Source organism: Mastomys coucha, unplaced genomic scaffold (assembly GCF_008632895.1).
Source record: "Mastomys coucha isolate ucsf_1 unplaced genomic scaffold, UCSF_Mcou_1 pScaffold18, whole genome shotgun sequence".
NCBI classification, from domain to species: domain Eukaryota; kingdom Metazoa; phylum Chordata; class Mammalia; order Rodentia; family Muridae; genus Mastomys; species Mastomys coucha.
The window spans coordinates 111106314-111124884 of NW_022196900.1; the positions used below are offsets into that span (position 1 = coordinate 111106314).

The window sequence follows — 18571 nt, forward strand, 5'->3', positions numbered from 1 at the left end:
CCACCCTACCCCCCAAAAAAACACCTGACACACCTGGGAATGCATGCCTACAGGGCAAAAACCACACAAACCACTGTATTGTGGGTACCCCACTTTACACAATCAGCACAAGCTTTGGACAGCCACAACACCCAGAGGGATTCATTTCTCATGCACCAAGGACAGCCGACCAGTACTCTAATCTGTAGCTCTACTAAACGTTTTCTACGACACTTGCTTATCTATGTCATTGTGGAGGTTAGCAAATGACTTCAGGAATCTGTTCTCTCCTTTTATCGTGTGGGTTCAAGGGATCAAACTCAGGTGGTCAGGCTTAGAGGCACACAAAGCCATCTTGCCAGCCTACAGAATCTTTTACACTACTTGATGGAGCCAGTTTAAGGTGCTAAGACCCCTGTTACAGAGGTACAATCTCTTCTCTGCTTAGCCCCTCTACATAATTAGCAGGTCACTCATCTTAGCCCACCTCTACCAGGACAAAAATCTGGTGTTTGGACACAAAATAAGGTTCAGTTCAACTCTGTCTTGAATTTTCTATACCTCCTAAGCCATCCAAGGTGAAATCAGATAATGGTGAGCACTCCACTAGAGTCATGCATGAGCCTTGACTGGTAGCCATAGCAGACAACACCTGCATGTAACGTAAGCTAAGAAATGAAGAAGGCTCCCTTGCTAGAAAACTAATAGGTAGCAGGAGAGAGAGGAACCTTGGCATGGAAAATGGGATCCCAGCTCAACCAAAGTCTCTCTAGAGAAAACTTCTAGTGTGGATACACCAAGATCAGGCCCAGACTCTTGCTGCTTTACCATCTGTCCCAGAAGCTGCAGTGCTAGAACTGCGCCCACTTAACCTGTCCTATGCGGCTGGTCTTTTGCAACCCAAAATGCACTAATTCTTTCTGAAACAAGATTTCACTAGGTCGAGCTGGTCTAGCAATCTGGCTAACTAGCCCAGACTGCATTCCAGGCTTGAGAATGAGACATCACCATGACTTTCTCTTCTTTCAGTAGTACTACAATATACCCAATACACAAATTCACCGTGGTAGCCATTTCTGAACCCTCAAGGTAGTGGCAGGAAGGACACGCACACTGTGCGTCATTTATCACTGAATATAAACAATCAGAAAGATCCTAAGTTTTTATTATTTTACTGAACCAACAGTTCAACCTCATCAAATGGCAAGAGCAGGAACCTCTGCAGGGCAGACCTGGCAAAATCTGCAGAAGACAGCAGAGAGCAGTCCCCACAACGGAAGCCCCAGAGCAGGCAGTGATGTGGCATAGCCCCAGAGCAGGCAGTGATACGGCATAACCACAGAGGCAGAGGAGCTACAAATACCAAGAGGACAGACGAGAGCAGTCACGGTGTTTGCTCAGGCTGAGAAGTCGTCTCAGTACCACACTTGTACCAGAGGACACCTGCAGGAGCAGCAATGGCTTACACGTAGGATAATGTGACTGCTACAGAAAAGTCTCTTCCCACCCAAAATGCCTGCAATAAGTTCTGGGCTCTAAATTTGGTCAAGTAATCGATGATCAATTTCTGGAGGACCCCTAGGAAGTAACACAAGTCCTTAAAAGCTCTGAGTGCCCACTCACCACCCCTCTACTGTTATAGCACAACAGCCTCCATCAATAAAACTAAATGAGCAAGAAACCGCCTCTGAAGCTGTGTCAAAGCAAACGACTCAGCCAGCATATCTCCTAGCAGCAGAGATGGGACAAGACAAAGAATACTTACAGGAGCATCAGGAACTTGAACTGTCCTCCTGTATCTTTAAGTACAAAAGAAACTCAAAACATGAATTATGTTCAAGACCTCCCACAATGCCCAACCTGGAACAGCCCAGGAATTGTGTCTAAGCAAAGATGCTCTACTATTGATTGCAGCAGACCACAGCAACTCCCCAACCCACGAGTTTAATAGATAGAGTCTGTGTTTACTGAATTACTGGCAATCAATACATTTTAATAACACTTATATTAATCAACTCCAAAAAAAACATAGCTAAATGAATATAAATACTATCTTGAACATACATGTCTGGGGTCAGCAAATAATACTTTTTCAACTGCAGCCATATATTATTTAAGTCCACTTTCCAAAGCTGTAAACCCTCATTCATACCTGACTAAAGGTTTTAAATCCGCCACAGACGGTCCCTAAGACTACTGGTTCTGTATGGAAAATCTTCAGGAAAAACCTTAGCAATTTTTTTTAACTTTCTTTAAACAGAAGGGGGCATTTCTATACAGCAGGCATAAAGGAGGCACCTCAGAGGCTACACTTCAAATTCCCCTGTCATGGTTTGAGCGTTCATATTTATTCTTGACCTGGTATAAGAACTTCAAAAGGAAAGAGAAGTCCCCCAGAGCAGCCAATATCAGCAAGGGAGCTGCACAGTAAACTCTATCTACCTACCTTCACTTCCTTACCACCTGAGGAAGGATGGGGAGAACTTCCAGAGGTCATGTCTAGGACGGTGCTTTATCCATCTAGACAATCTCCTCACAATCATTACCAACTAACTCATGACACCGAGCTGAGGTCTGGGAAAGGCAAGATGAGGAGAGGAGCCCGAGTCAAAAATAACAAATGGATGCACGGGAATTGTCTGGTAAGGACAAGAGGTATGGAGGCCAAAGAAAGAGGCTTCTATCTCTGGCCCTAAAGCAGCATCAAAGTTAGCAGCTCCCTGCTGGTGGGCCTCCTTACCCAAGGTCACCCCTCTACTGAGGGGAAGCAGCAGCCATACCCGGGAACCGGGGCTGGGTAAAGTCAGCAGGTTAGCTTATCTCTTGGTTCAGGGAAGGGAAGGACAATAATGCTGAAACCAAGAGACAACTCCAGTATGTAAAACCTAATCACTGCAGCCCCCAACTTTTCAGACAGCTACGGAGGTACACAGTTTTGAAAATGACAAAGTCTTAACAAAGTAAACAGTCCTTTCTTGGGATCAGCAAGATGGCTTAGCCAGCAAAGCACTTGCCACCAAGCCTGATGGACTTGAGATTGACCCCTGAAATCCACACGATGGAGAGAACAGACTCCTCTCACCTTCCTAGGTCTCCCCACCACATAATGTTAAAAAACAAACCTGGAGCTGAAGAGATGTCTCAACAGTTAAGAGCACACACTGTTCTTCCAGGACTCTATAGATCAGTTCCCAGCACCCATGTCAGTAGCTCACAACCACCTGTAGCTCCATCTACCTCCACGGAGTTCCAACACCCTCCTCGGGCCTGCACAGGCATGGTACTCACTCTCATGCACTCATGTACACACATACACATAATTAAAATATAATCTTTAGCCGGGCGGTGGTGGCACACGCCTTTAATCCCAGCACTTGGGAGGCAGAGGCAGGTGGATTTCTGAGTTCGAGGCCAGTCTGGTCTACAGAGTGAGTTCCAGGACAACCAGGGCTATACAGAGAAACCCTGTCTCAAAAATAATATGTGTGTGTGTGTGTGTGTGTGTGTGTGTGTGTGTGTGTGTGTGTGTGTGTAATCTTTAAGAACTAAATCCCCAGGGCTGAACAGGATAGCTCAGAGGTTAAGAGCACTGGCTGCTTTTCCAGAGGACCCAGGCTTGATTGCCAACACCCACATGGTATTCACAATTCTCTGTAACTCCAATTCCAGGAATCCAATACATTCTTCTGACACAGAAGTGGTAGAGAAACATACATGCAGGAGAAACACCAAAACACATGAATCAAATTTTTTAAATATAAGAACAAATTTTAAATATAATAAAAATAATTTGTCTTCAACATTACAAATAGTTGAGTAATAGCTTCCACAAAGCCCTGCATTCTACTCCCAGGCCTTCAAGGGGAAAACTTATATCTATACAACTTATTTTTATATGTACTATATACACATACAATCATATGCACATGTGAATACATACACACTTCCATAGTTCTAAATCATCTTTAAATAATATCAAAACTATTTAGCTCTCAGCAACAATAACAACTCTCGTGTGTGTCTTCAAATGCATATCCAGAAGCTAAGGGCTTTCTTCCCCTTAGTACATCTACAAAAAAAACCAACCCTAGCTCCCAGACAAGCCACTCGCCTGCTACCATCAGACAACTCAAAAACATAAAACTCCAGCTCTGCTTAGGATACAAGGAAATGTATGAGTTGTCACATGGCTTAAAATGCTGCCCCCAGGGTCTGGGGAGACAGCTCAGTCAGTAAAGTGCTTTTGCAGCCATGTAAAAACTGGATGCACCAGCACATTTCCACCACTGGGAGGTAGACTCAGATGGATCCCTGGGGCTTTCTGACTTGCCACTGTAGGCAATGAGCTCCAGGCCGAACACCTCAAAGAACTGGAAGACACCACACCAGGAGCGAACTTCTGAGCCCCCTGTGTATTCATTTTTATTTGTATGGTGGGGGAGACATGTGGAGGCCAGAGCAAAACTTGCTGAGGTCAGTTCTCTTTCTACCATGTGGACAGCTTGGTGGCAAGTGCCCTTATTCACTAAGCCATCTTGCTGGTCCCCCAAACAAAATATTTAATGATAAAACTTTGTAACTTTCAAAGCTCACTAACTCTATAGGATTTCTAAAAAGTTGTGGGCTGTAAAAAGGATTTACACATGGGAACACACAAAATGAAGTTTAGTACAAAAAAAAAAAAAATTCCAGAGTAAGATACATTGCAAAGTTCCTAGTTCATGTCTTAGTGTGGCGCGCGCGCACAAACACACACACACACACAATTTCAGAAAGAGGTATCACCAGCAATGACTATAGTTTTATCATCCACTCTAACCACGAACTGAGCTACAAATGGCACTGCCTAAAAGTAACATATGCTATTTTTAAATGTCCTTGCCAACTAAATAGTCAGAAAATGAGTGAGGCGCCCCCCAAGAAAGCAAAGAAAATTAACTTGTTTAGAGCTAATCACTCATCAACCACAGGCTTGAAAGATGCTAAAAGCCAGAAGCCCTGCCTCTACTTTGGCCCTGCAGAGAAAACTCAAATGAGAGTTCTTCAAGACTGTCTTCACTGGGTCAAATTTCAAACAGTAACGTCCCTGGAGGGGAAGCTACAGTCCACAGCTACACGAGTGTACAATCCAGGGAAATGAAATCTGACTCTAGCTGAACTGATGGTATGCCTTCTACAACAACAGTATATCAAAACCAGAAATGTTAAAACCATAAAATAATCAAGTTATTTGAAATACTTCAAGAGTAACCAAATGCTCACAGTAGTCCAAGTGCATTGCAACAGTAACATGATCTGATCCCCCAGGCCTCACCTCTGAAACGAAGTGGGATCCTCCAATTCAGCAAACGCTAAAACAAATATCCTTTGTAACAAAGGAAACATAGCACAACACACTAACCTTGTAGCAAAAACAAAAATTTTGTATCAATATGTCCACAACACAGCTCAACACAAAACTTAGAAGCTGATTAAAACTGCTACTTTCGATCTCAAGCTGTCTGGCCAGCAACCTTGCCCAAACTCAATTGCTGCAGACCAACCAGCAGGAGCAACTACAGCATTATCGAAACAACTGTGGTGCCTCATCTTCTGTTCTCTTTTTCATGGTTGACTGATAAACTGACTGATGGTAAACTGATTTGTGAATATGCCAGTTCAAGAATACAAAGAAGAAAAAAAAAAGCATAAAATTCATGAATGAAAATGCTGACGTCATAGCTAAGCCCTCTGAGCTGAAGGGCAGGAAGTGTGCACCTATCTTCAGGGATGTTAACTCAAAGTCACTTAGTGAAGAAAGGATGTGAAGAAAGGACGTGAAATGGCCCCTCCTTGCTCAGAACAAAGAAAGGTGAGGCGACAGAAAAACCTTTGTTAGCCCAGAAATGAGAAACAGGCAATGCATAAGGCACAAATAACCATTGCTTGTGAATGGCCCAACTATTTCAGGTGGATAGAGTTAATATTTACACTTTATAAAGACTTAGGAGTGTGGGGGTGTCCGTCATAAAACTGTTTTCCACTTGGGACTGAAGAGATAGCTTAGCAGTTGAGGAAAACCTGCTGTTCTTCACACAGTCACACAAAACACACAAATAATAAACCATTATAAAACTTTCTCCAAGGGCCAGAGAGATGGCTCAGCAGTTAAGAGCACTGACTGCTCTTCCAGAGGTCCTGAGTTCAAATCCTAGCAACCACATGGTGGCTCACAACCATCTGTAATGGAATCTGGTGCCCTCTTCTGGTGTGCCTGAAGATAGCTACAATGTACGCATATAAAATAAATGTTAAAAAAAACAACAACAACAACTTCCTGCCAGCATGTGGCCTATCTTACAAAGATGCTTTTATGTAACAATGCAAGCAAACCCTGATCACAAAGTTTTGATTCATTCCGAGCTATTAAAGCAGCTAGGAGTGAGACCGTGCTCATTCTTTATCCTTTGGCAGAATGAAACACTAAGAAATAAGGTTTAGACACAATTTTTTAAAATCCTTCTATTCAAGACACTTAAGCCACCAGTTCTTGATCCCTAACATTAAGATCATTACAATCTTAGAAACCACCAGAGGCCTCAGAGCCTTTGTGACCTCTCCCAACACAGGACTACAAGGACAGTCTCACTAGCTGTGCTACAGTGCAAATAACTATTTCCACAGCTTAAAATAGCCATTCACCAAAATGGATTTTTTTTTTAATTTAAGCAATAAACTATTCTGCCAATAAACATTTTGAAAAGGAGATCTTATTAAGTTAAAATGCAAACATGCCAGTTTTATCTACAGATTTGGAATTCTGGCGATCACCTCGACTTCCACAAGCACCTTTGATAGAACACCACTACCCCCTTGTGGATTCATAATAAAAATTCTTATCTTGAATCTAGTTTTGAAATGTTCCGTTCTGCTAAACTTCCACCAAACTTTACAGTTTCTTCACTAAAAACTATTTTATCACAAGTACTTTCTAAAAGAAGGGAAGGAAAACACAAGATCACCAAGACCATCGACAACTGTAGTGAATAGCAAGTTGGCATTCCACTGTCCCACATCCACCCACTGCTCACTGCCAGGCTATCCCAATCATTGATGGCTGATTATACCACACTAGCAGCTTTATGCTTCCTATCATCTCAGACTTCCTAAGAATCTCTTAGGATTTCAAAAACCAAGAGGAGACACAGACCCTTCAGAAAGGGACTAAAATTTACAAAGACAGAAATTCCTGACTTTACTCACACGCCTTCAGAAATAATTCTTGACAGTCTCAAGTAAACTACATGCTTCAAAAGTAGAAACAAGGAGTACAGGCAAGCGGGTGCAGTAGAATGAGCACCTCCAAACCAAAACTGGAGGCACATGTCTGTAATCCCAGAACCTGGTTGGCAGATAAGAAGTTCAAGGTCATCCTCAATTACATAGTGCATCAAGGCCAGCCTGGGCTAGTGTATTTTGATGCTGTCAACAATAAAATAAAACAGACAAACATGAGGGGACGACAAAGGTGATGAAGAGGAAGAGTACGTGTGGAAGGATCCGCACAACACTCTGCCATCATCCATAAACAAATCTCACTGATGCAAATTAAACAGAGTCACATATCTGGTTTCTCCATCCTAGCAGATTCTAGGTTTAATGACAGTGTCCAGTGACATGGCCAAAGAGTTGTGATGGCCGGCACTTTCATGGAAGTCACCACAAAATTCTCAAACATATGCAGAACTCATGAGAGGACATAGTAAGTAACCACTGCCCGTATTCCTTCAAACTATTAGGCAGGGAGAAAAAGGAAAAAATAAGCTGCTTGGCAGGTGTTACCTTGTGGTAACTATAAGGAAAAATGGAAGAGGTGCTCCCAGAAAGGATGCCAAATGCCACTTAGAGTACACACCCAAAGGTGTCAAGTGTGCCCCAGCCCAAGCGAGTGACTAAACCCAGACAGAGTCATCAGCACTAGCCTCAGGACAGCCCGCCTGTCTTGGGATTATTTTGCTACATTTACTGTTTCTGGATTTGGGGGAAGGGGTTTAAAGAGATGTTTTGGTTGGCATGAGGAAGAAGGGTAATGCCACTTACTTTGTCTCCAAGTACAGCCATGCTTGGCATTTCTTTCAAGGCATGGCACTGTGCGTGCAGAGCTGCCCTGCAGAAAGCAGAGGGAAGTAGATAGTCCAGGCCAACACCTCCTTCAAAGTCACCCTCTGCTAACAGTTTCAGGAAGGGACATTTCATGGTTTGAAAAGTCCAGCTAAATCTAAAGGGGAAAGAAATGACTGCACTTTTCCAAAATAGCAGAGGACTCATGTACTTTAAAAAATATGCCACCACATCAAAAAATGAGCAGACCACTGGAATGGACACCTAAGAGCCAGTAAAGCTCAAGATACCTCGGTCCTTCCATCTTATGCTATGTCAACCATCTGAAAAACAAAAAGCATTCCTCTAGAGTGAGTAAGCGAGTGAGTGAGTGAGAGAGAGGGTGAGAGAGAGTGTGTGTGTGTGTATAAAGTGGGATTAATGTGACTGGCTGGGCCTCTCTGCACCGAGTGTGTAGTATTTCTTTTTAAGTCAAGAATAATGAGATTTAAAAAATGTTCAAGATACACTACTAGTGTTTACAGGAGACCATGACATTCTACAAGCTATGATGCTCTAGTCAGGAGAACCTGAAAACAGTGTCTAAACACACTGATGGAGAGCAGTACAGGATGTGCTCACTGTGCAGACACTGTGTATATACTCACAGACGACAAATACTGCAGGGTGGCAGACCACCCCATCTCTAATGACAATGCTAACAATCACAGGACAACTGAGCACTACACCCATGATGGCATTAAAATACGAGTGTCTGAGCAATTTCCTCTCTAAATCTAACTAAGTAAAGGGAGGGAGGGAGGGAAGAGTGGAGGGAGGGAGGAGTAGAGGAAGGGAGGAAAGAAGAGAAGGAGGGGGAGGGATGGAGGGGGGGAAGGGAAGGGGGAGGGCAAGTAGGTACCCCTTCCTAAAGCAAGGTGGACGAAGAATCAGAACCAGAACACCTCTACCCTCATCACATACATCAGCCTGCACCACAGCACAAGGTGAGGCAGAGGATTGCTAGCAGAGAATTGCTAACTGCACCTGAAAAACTGCACCAGAGAGAAAGAAAGAAGCCAGAGAAATGCAGCAAGATCAAATCCCCAAAAGCCTACAGGGGAGGCTCTGAAACCTGAAGGACGGCATTTCACTAAGACTCCAATTACAAATACCACTGTATCCTTGCTGGACTTAGGTCCACCTACCTATCCAACACAGAGAGAAGGAAAGGAGGCAGAACAGTTACTCAGAATAGACAAAGTATGATGATTCCACAAGAGACACAGTACTGAAGATGACCCACAGGACAAATATGCAAAAGATACAGTGTCACCTGTCGCCACAAAACAAACCATCAGGGGACAAAGGATGCAGGCACCCACAGACTAAGGGTTTCCACAGGAGTGAAAACTACAGAGGGGGCTTCTACCAGTTACTGTGGAGAGAAAGCCTGGCTTCAGAGATGAAGAGAATGAGCACATTTCAGATTAACTTTGATCAATGTCAACACTATGATCTATACCTCACCTTGTACTCAAAAAGAATCAGGCTTGCCGGGCGGTGGTGGCGCACGCCTTTAATCCCAGCACTTGGGAGGCAGAGGCAGGCGGATTTCTGAGTTCGAGGCCAGCCTGGTCTCCAGAGTGAGTTCCAGGACAGCCAGGGCTATACAGAGAAACCCTGTCTCGAAAAAAAACCAAAAAGAATCAGGCTTTATCAAAAAAGAAAAATATAAATGTCAGTACTATTAAACAGCATAAAGAATTAAAAGACACATAATAAGCTAGTGACTATATCAGGCTCTGGCCTTGGAGTGGCCACACTTAAGCATTAGATTTAGATAACTAAACAGCAAAACAAGAGTGGTATTGTTCAATGCTTAATCCCTGAGAACATGAACAACAGGAAAGACAAGAAGGTTATTCTAAAACACTTATGTAAAAAGGTTTCTGACACTGGGTTCCATGCCCAGGCTACCTAGTAATCAATGCCGCTGGTCTCACGTTTCCTAACATCCCAATCCATCACATATAGAAATGACCTCAAAGTTACATCTAGATAGACTAAGCGTGAACTCTACTTTCTTGTATGTGCACACAGCATACACACACCCAGTGTGGTGAGGAAAGCTGCAGCTGCACGCCCCCCCCCAGTACACCTTCACCTTTCTCCCTCTCCACCACCCTACACCTCCAGGGAACAAGGACAAGGCTGCACAGGACAGCTCGCTATTCAAGTATAATTTTTTAAAAATTATAATACAAAATATCAAAATTCAGAAAAAAGTTCATAAGACTTTATTAAAGTACAAACAGACTGAAACATCACTCATAAAAAAGGCTAACATGATACAACATGGAGTCAGGCAAAGTCACTGAATCTCCCCAAATCCCCGCTCACACCCACAAAAAGGGCTCCAGAGTTAATAGCTGAGCAATGGATCCCAGACAAGACAATGACTTCTCCTCAGAACAGCAGATACTAACACACCACCAAAGACTCAATGGGACAATGCAGGAGGCTAAGAACATGAGGTCCACAGTGAAAGGGAATGTTCTTCTAACTGCAATGAACAGGACACAAGGAATGGCCCAGAGTGATGAACAAGGTGTAGGGAATGGGCCCCAGAGGGGCTATCTCAAGATCAGAAAGAACCCAAATCCCACCTGCACATGGTCTAACTCAGTAAACTCGGAGGTAAGCTACTCCTTTCTTAAGCTAGAATGGGCCATTTTGGGGGGACTAAAACGGGCTGGAAAACTTAAGAAACCAGAAAATGTGGCTGAGATGGGCACCGTATGCACGCGCGCGCGCGCACACACACACACACACACACACACACACACACACGTGTGACTCCAGCATTCGAAAGGCTGAGGCACAAGTTTAAGGCCAAGCTGTTCTACATAACAAACTCTAAGCTAGCCTAAGTTGCAAAACATGACCCTCTCTCAAAAAGACAAAATATTGAAATTTTTGATAAAATATAAAGGATGAAAACATGGCTAAGTATGGCATAAACTTTTCTCCAAGAGCAGGAAAGAGTGATGCTACTGTTTTGAAAAGGAAAAGCTGAAGCAATCTGACCTTGAGGAGAAGATGCTGTGCACATGGCCACATACAGAATCCACTGAGGGGTAGGATGGAGAAACCCAACATTTCCCAGAAACAGGCTAAGTCAGGTCTTCAAGGAAGCTAGAGCAAAGGTCATCTGGCCTTTCCCAAATGCTAGGAAATCAGAGATGGAAGAGGAAGTGATGTGTGAACAGAAAGATGAGGGTGGGGCAAAGCAATTAAGAGAAGCAAGGTAAGCTGAGTGACTGTGAGACAAGACCTCCACAGAGTCCCAGCCCTGACTCCAGCCACAGTCAGTGCAAGCAGGTCAACTGGAGATCCTCACTTTAGACAAGCAGTACCGCTCTGCTGGTGCAGCGGACCTTCAATACCCCTCCTTGCACAGTCCATGTGTGGGGTACTCTGATAGACAAGGACAACACCCAAACGTAGTCAATGGCCTGGAGAAAGGTACAGAAGAGCCACCACCAGAACAAGAAGGCTCTCCTGCCCTACAAGAACATACACAGCAGGTAATCAACTCTTCATTTTCCCAAGGCTCACTAACACCCCTAGAAACAAACAACTCCTTTAAGCTGACAACACACACAAGATTTAAAACAGCCTAAAAATGGAAGACGCACAGGAAAATCAGACCAAAAGCTTTACTTTCTGGCAGTAGGTACCATGTTGAAAAGCACAGCCAGAGCCAAGTGAGACACCTGCTTCCTTGGGAAAGCAAGGCAGAAGACGACCTCGGTAGGAAAAGGACTTCAAGAGAACAGAGACAAGAGCACACGACACACAGCTGGAAGAAGGTGAGGCTGCACACAAAGCTCGTCAAAAAGTAACTCAGTCACTGCTGAGTTCGAGCACTAGACAGTGAGGTGAGCACCTGAGCAGAAGCAGAGCTGCGGGGCTCTCAGCACACACCAGCCCCAGAGAAAGAACCTGGAAAATCCGGCCACCTTCCCAGGAAGCGGCAGGCACTTTTCCGAAGGTACCTTCTTCTAATTTCACAGCGTCTCTCACTTCATTGGCTGAAATACAACAGGGACGTACTTGAGGCCGTCAGTTAGCTCCCAGTTCTATCAGGGAGAAGCAGCTTCGTCTCCATTTCCTATCATTTCCCCAAAACACAGGAAATCGCTTTCTCCTACACTGCAGGGGGAAAAAAAAATCAAGATAAGAACTTTCACTCCCCACAGAATCAAGCTGAGAATACTGTCCCTAGATTCCAAATGGAAAAGTCTGGGCATTCATCACCAAGCACTCCACACATGGGAGATGTGGCTTTCTGCTTATTCAGTACAATACAAATGACAAATGAAGGAGTAGTGAGAAATTGCTTTGATCAAAGACACCTTGGTTTCTTCTAAACCTAAAGTCACCAATAACATATATGGGTATGTATGTAGAGATACACACATTCTGGCATATTAACATTCCCCACACTCTGAGCATGGAGCTGTCACCTGACCCTTCTAACTTCCTCTGGGCACGTATAGAACGTTATTATACGTATGCACAAAGTGGTCTGTCTGTGTGTGTGTGTGTGTGTGTCAACAATTGTGTCGAGCATCTCAATTTCTGTGCTGCCAAAGAGAACAGCAAAAGGTAGAGAAATTTCCCCTTTGCCTGAAAGGTGCAAGATCCAAAGAAATGTCTGATCCCACTAGAGACATACCAGGGCCAAAGGAAGGTTCTGGTACAAGGAGCACACACGCTACCTCTTCTCAAACGGCATGTGGGCGACAAGGGTGTCTACGCTCCCTATTCTGGATAGAAAGGCATATGGCTTCTCCTTACCCAGCCAACATGAATACAATTTGAGAAAATTAGAGAAAGTCAAGGTAACAGGCTCACTAAATATGGCTGACTGAGAAAGAGGAGCCACAAGGAGGGTCTGAGCTCTCTCAACAACAACAAAAAAAAGAATTGGGAAGTTTATTTCCAAGAAAGATTCAAAGACTTCTTGAGAGTGGGACGCATAAAATCTGGTTCTTTCTGCTCAGAAGACAGGAATCACAACACCAAATTCAAGGGCACAGGACCCTTTTCCCAGTGGGATAGTGTTAACTGGTGAAGGGTGCCCCCTAAGATCCAAGAGTGAACGGGAAGCAATAGATCCTTGTTTTCCTGCAAGAAAGAAGTACTGAGGTCCCTTTTCACTCAAGTGGTAGGCACATCGGAAGTCCTGCCTGCCCTACATCTTACTGGGGCGCCCACCCTGGCCCAGACAGGGAACTCCAAGGAGAGAGGCAGACAGCTAGGGAGAGGAGCATTGGAGCGTCCAGTTTTCCCAACAAGAAAGAGGGCAACTCGAAGGGTGTTCAGGAAATGAGCTCATCCTAACCCAGGAAAGTGTACGGAAAGAGTACAGATCTGGAAGAAGTGTCTGCCTGCCTATTTAGAAATGACTTCAGGACTGCACAAGGCCCCACAAGCCACCGGGTGAGCAAAGAAGGAAGAACATGGGTAGCCGGAGTCCCCTTGTCCTGGCAAAAAAAAAAAAAAAGAGGATAAACCCAGCGTGCAGAGGCTCCGCGGCCCCACGAGAGTCCCCTCAAAAAGGGGACAGGCTAACACGGAACCCTCAGTGCTCGACGAGGATCGGGGTCACGGAAGGTAAAGGGCAAGGCAGTGGGGAGACCCCACCCTCCCGGTAGCGAGGGTGCAAGGGCAAGGGTGGAAGAGCTTGTGACGAGGGGCGGGGAGGCCGCGCGAGGACCCCGGCCCTGCTGGGGGAGGGGTCGCCCGGGGCCTCGGCCGAGGGGCGCTCGGCACGAGGGGGGCCCCCTGGCGGGGACCCGCGCGGGGACACCCCCCACGCCGGCGCTAGGAGGCGCCGCGCGGCCCGAGGGGGGCTATGGAGGGGAACGTCCGGCCCTGACGCCGCTACGACCGCCGGTACCGGCGCCCGCGAGCCCCCGCGGCCCGGGAAACTTTCCGCCCCGCGGCCCCCTGACACCCGGACCGGCACGGCGGGGATGCCCCGGGCCGGGTGCGGGAGGCGTCGCGGGTTCTCCTCCTCCTCCTCGCTGGGCCCGGCCCCCGCCCCGCGCGCCCCCCGCCCCGGCCTGCCGCCCCCGGGGCTGGGTGCGGGGCGCCGCGCTCGGCCGGCCCGCGAGTCACCTCAGGACTCGGCCGCGCTCCGCCCCCCCCCCCACCCCGCCGGCGCCCTCCCCGCGCCCGCCGCGCCCCCGCGCTCGCGCCCCGCGCCGCCGATGCCCGGGATGTCCGGCGCGGCCCCGGGCTCGCCGTGTCGCCGCCACCCTGACAGCTCCGGGCCCTCGCGCTCCGGCTCTCACCTTCCGGCTTGTTTTCGGCAGCCATTTCCCCTCCGCGCGCCACATCCTCCTCCTCCTCGCGACCGGGACCCCGAGCGCGCGCCTCGTACCGCCGCCGCCGCCGGCCCAGCCACCCCGCCGCCGCCGCGCACCCGCCCTGGCCCCGCCCCGCGGCCCACGCACAGCGCCCACTGGGTAGCGCGTCTGTCAGTCACGGCTCCCGCGGCCAATCGGGCCGCACCAGGGGTCTCACTACTCTCCGGGAGGAGCGTCCTATCCACCCTGTCCATTGGCTGACCACCACCGCACCGACTAAAGTGATTGGCCTGGGATCAACGCCCCCTCCCCACCCACTCCCAGGAAAACCCGCCCTCCAGACCTAAACAAAGCTTCCTAGTGGCCAGAGGTCGGAAGGACGGCCCAATCAGGATGAGGCTGACACGGAATATTTCCTCGAGGCCGAGACGTGGTGTTTTGATTGGACGTCACTACAGTGTTTCCCAAGCCGTCCAGACCAATCAAAGGGGGTTCCCGGAACTCGGGAACGGCTGTGGGAAGCCCCGCCCCCCCGGCGTGACCGTCATGAGGAAGGCGCTCGCTCATTGGTGTGCTGGGGCTTTTCCCGCGTGCTCCGGGAGCTGAAGGACGTTCCCGGGGAAGCCGCTGCTGGCGCGTGGGGGTCCCGGTGTCTTCGGAGGACACGCTGGGATCTCCGGGATCCCGCAGCCTGCGGCGCTGGCGGGGGCGGCCCTGCCGGAGGGAAACGTAAGGCACCGAGGCGTGCCGGTCGCGGCGTTCCCGGACCCTTTGGCCGGGAGTCGGGGCGTAGCTGCCCGCCACGGGGGAGGGGCGCACCTCCGGGCAGACCACGCCCCTCGGGCAAATCCCGCCCCTTCCTGGCCTCTGGGCCCCGCCCCCTCGGCCGGCGCTGCGTCCCCGCGGCCGCCCTACGCTCCCGCCCGCCTTGCGCTCCTCTGTCCCCTTTTCTAGCGGCTTAAAATACTGAAACTTTATTTTGGTCACGTTGCCCATGTGACCGGCGGAGCCGATGAGTCATAGGTGCCTGTCCCAGGCTGCAGCCGCGGATCTAGGGCTCGGAACGCTCGACCTCGGCTAGCCCAGCCGGTCCCTCCCGGGCTCCCGGCGCTTCGGTCGGGTTCCGGCCGCAGCTCCGCGCAGCTCTCCTGCCCGTAGGACCACACCGGAGGGATTCGCACGTCCCGCAGACACAAGCTGCGGCCAGGAGAGCTGCAAAGTACTGCGCCTTCTCGAGAGAAATCAGGGGCTCTGCACGTGGCCAGAAAAGAGAGAAAGGGAGGGAAAGGGCAGAGTGCAGGAATTCCGCACATAGACGAATAAAAGGGAAGGAGAAGTGGGAGGGGAAACGCCGGGCAGGGATTCTGCAGGTGCACCGAAGGGAAGCGGGAGGGAAGGAGCGAGAATGCGGTTTAATGAAAAGCAGCTGAGCTCCACATCCTCTCTGTAAACTTGCACTGTTTGATTCTTCAACATTTTTTTTTCCTCTCCGTTTGCTACTAGCAGAAACACTGAAGAGTCGATCGAGTGTTTTGGCGTTAGGATTGATCGTCAAAGCCAGTCTGAGCCAACCCTAACAACGTGTGGTCTTTTTATGGTATTCACCGTTGAGAATTTGCTTAGGTTGTTCCAAAAATAAAGATGTCCCAAAAGAATGTTTCGTATTGTATACTCATTCTTCAACAAACTTTAATTTTATGAGCCTCAAAAAAAAGGCGAAATTTTAACAACTAGGGTACAGTATTTTATCGATTAGCATTCTTAATAGCACTTGTGTAGGCGATTTGGGAGCGGAAACCTGCCTCTAGAAACGCTGGTGGCGTTGTAAATTGGAATAACCCTTTCAAAAAGCAATTTCACGGTATGTATTAAAAGCCGTTAAAATATCTACATCTTTTGACCTAGTAATCTTATTTCTGAGAATCTATTCTAAGGAAATAACTCCAAATTGGGGTATGGGGTTGCTCGATGTGTGCCGATGTTCTTCACTAATCACTGTATTTGGTACAACAAAGAAGTGAACGCTGACGGCTGGGGAGGTGGCCCCCACAATGAGAAGCACAGTCTGCCTTCCCAGAGGACCCCAATGCCCTTCCCAGCACCCACACTGGACAGATCAGAACTGCCAGGGGCGCCAGCTCCAAACCACCCGCACTCATCCCTCATCCCTCATATGTACCACATACACCTGTACATCCCTCATACATACACATAGTTAAAATACGTTTTTTTTTTTAAAGTGGACATGTCCCAAAGTGCTAATGTTGGCTGTTTAACACATAAATTGTGCTTAGCCACACAAAGGAATACTGAATTAGTCACAGATGTCAGAAATGGACACTCATCTATTGCTGGGGGCCCCGGAGATATTGAGGTTTTTGGTGTTCATTTGCAAATATAACGGAATGATCGATACAGAATACTGCATTTGAGAACTAAGGGTGTGGCTCAGTCAGAAGAATGCTTTACCTAGAAAGCTTTACCTTCCTTCCCCCGCCCACCATATGAAGCAAGCATGGTGGCACAAGCTAACAACACCAACACTGCAGAGCCAGAGGCAGAAGGGTCAGAGACAGTCAAGATCACCTCCAGTTACAAAGCGAACTTGTCTCAAAGGAGAGCAACACAGAGAGACAGAAAGAGCATGCCTGCTTCATTTTATAAGACTGGCGCAATGTATTCAAGGAACGGCATCTAGGGAGTTGAGAATATTATCTGTCTCTATTTTCTATAATATAGCCACAATATAGTTATATCACTTTTATAATTAAAGTTAAAATCCTGAGCTAGAGAGATGGCTCGGTGGTTAAGAGCACTGACTGCTCTTCCTAAGGTCCTGAATTCAAATCTCAGCAACCACATGGTGGCTCACAACCGTCTGTAATGAGATCTGACGCCCTCTTCTGGTGCATCTGAAGACAGCTACAGTGGACTTAGATATAATAATAAATAAATTATTTTTAAAAAATAAAGTTAAAATCCTAATGAGAGCATAAGTTCTAGGCTTGACATGGTAGCTCATGTCTATAATACCAACACTTTGGAGGCCAAGGCAGAAGGTAAGCCAGGGGCTGAAGAGAGAGCTCGACATTGAGAGCACTTGCTTTTGCTGAAGACCTGGTTTCAGTTCCCAGCACCCACATGCTGTTTCCTGTCAACAACTCCAGTTCTGGAAGATACATCACCTTCTTCTGGCCTCAAAGGACATTAGGCACAGGTATACATGCAAATGTACAGGCAAGTCACTCAAACATATAAATAGTAATGGTAGGTTTAAGCTAATAGGGGGCCTACACACACACACACCACACACACACACACACACACACAACTGCAGCTTCTATATGCTGTGGACACACATGCTGCATGAGATCCTAAGACTGTACCCATGAGCACAGAGTATCTGTCTTCAAGGAGCTCACAAGCTAACAACATTAACAACGGCCCGGAAAAGTACTGTGAAAATGTGGAAAGCAGTAAGCAGTGTCACATGAACCTCCAGAGTGTCACCATCACCACCAAAACCAGTATACCAGGCACCATAGTAGGCCCTAAATGAAGTATAGGAAGGTCCATGCAACACGGGGTATCCAAGCCTCTTTCAGGGGACCCACAAGATCCAAAGCTTTTCCATACTCATGCCATGCTGGTCTCTCACACATGCACAGATCTGCAACAGTCACATAGCGCGTCCTCTCTGCGACAGTCACATAGCGCGTCCTCTCTGCGACAGTCACATAGCGCGTCCTCTCTGCGACAGTCACATAGCGCGTCCTCTCTGTGACAGTCACATAGCACATCCTCTCTGCGACAGTCACATAGCGCGTCCTCTCTGCGACAGTCACATAGCACATCCTCTCTGTGACGGTCACATAGCACGTCCTCTCTGCGACGGTCACATAGCACGTCCTCTCTGTGACAGTCACATAGCACATCCTCTCTGTGACGGTCACATAGCACATCCTCTCTGCGACAGTCACATAGCGCATCCTCTCTGTGACAGTCACATAGCGCGTCCTCACAACAATTGTGAGCAGAAAGAAGAGTGCAGCCAACCCCTGTAGGGCTGCAGAGTAGCAAAACTTTTTTGGGGGGGGGGGCGTTGAGACAGGGTTTCTCTGTGTAGCCCT

At 47.6% G+C, this 18571-nt stretch overlaps 1 protein-coding gene and 1 long non-coding RNA gene across 21 annotated transcripts in view; one reads left to right on the forward strand and one right to left on the reverse strand.

Annotated features, from left to right (window-relative positions):
• Positions 1-14584, reverse strand: part of Camta1 (calmodulin binding transcription activator 1) — an 858665-nt gene extending 844081 nt beyond the window's left edge. For 8 of the 19 annotated variants that reach the window (XM_031379576.1, XM_031379583.1, XM_031379584.1 and 5 more), the window contains exon 1: positions 14427-14574. In XM_031379576.1, the coding sequence (XP_031235436.1) occupies positions 14427-14451 (25 nt within the window). In that variant the 5' untranslated portion in view covers positions 14452-14574. Of the gene's footprint in view, positions 1-14426 lie in introns of all 19 variants that reach the window. The other 11 variants (XR_004121206.1, XR_004121204.1, XR_004121203.1 and 8 more) reach the window with 5 other exon arrangements.
• A 391-nt stretch (positions 14585-14975) lies between these two features.
• LOC116095692 lies at positions 14976-16096 on the forward strand. Of its 2 annotated transcripts, none has more exons than XR_004120695.1 (2): positions 14976-15170; positions 15945-16096. It is a non-coding gene; the product is annotated as an uncharacterized LOC116095692 (long non-coding RNA). The 2 variants fall into 2 exon arrangements; XR_004120696.1 differs by having other exon boundaries at positions 15948-16096.
• The last annotated feature ends 2475 nt before the right edge of the window (positions 16097-18571 follow it).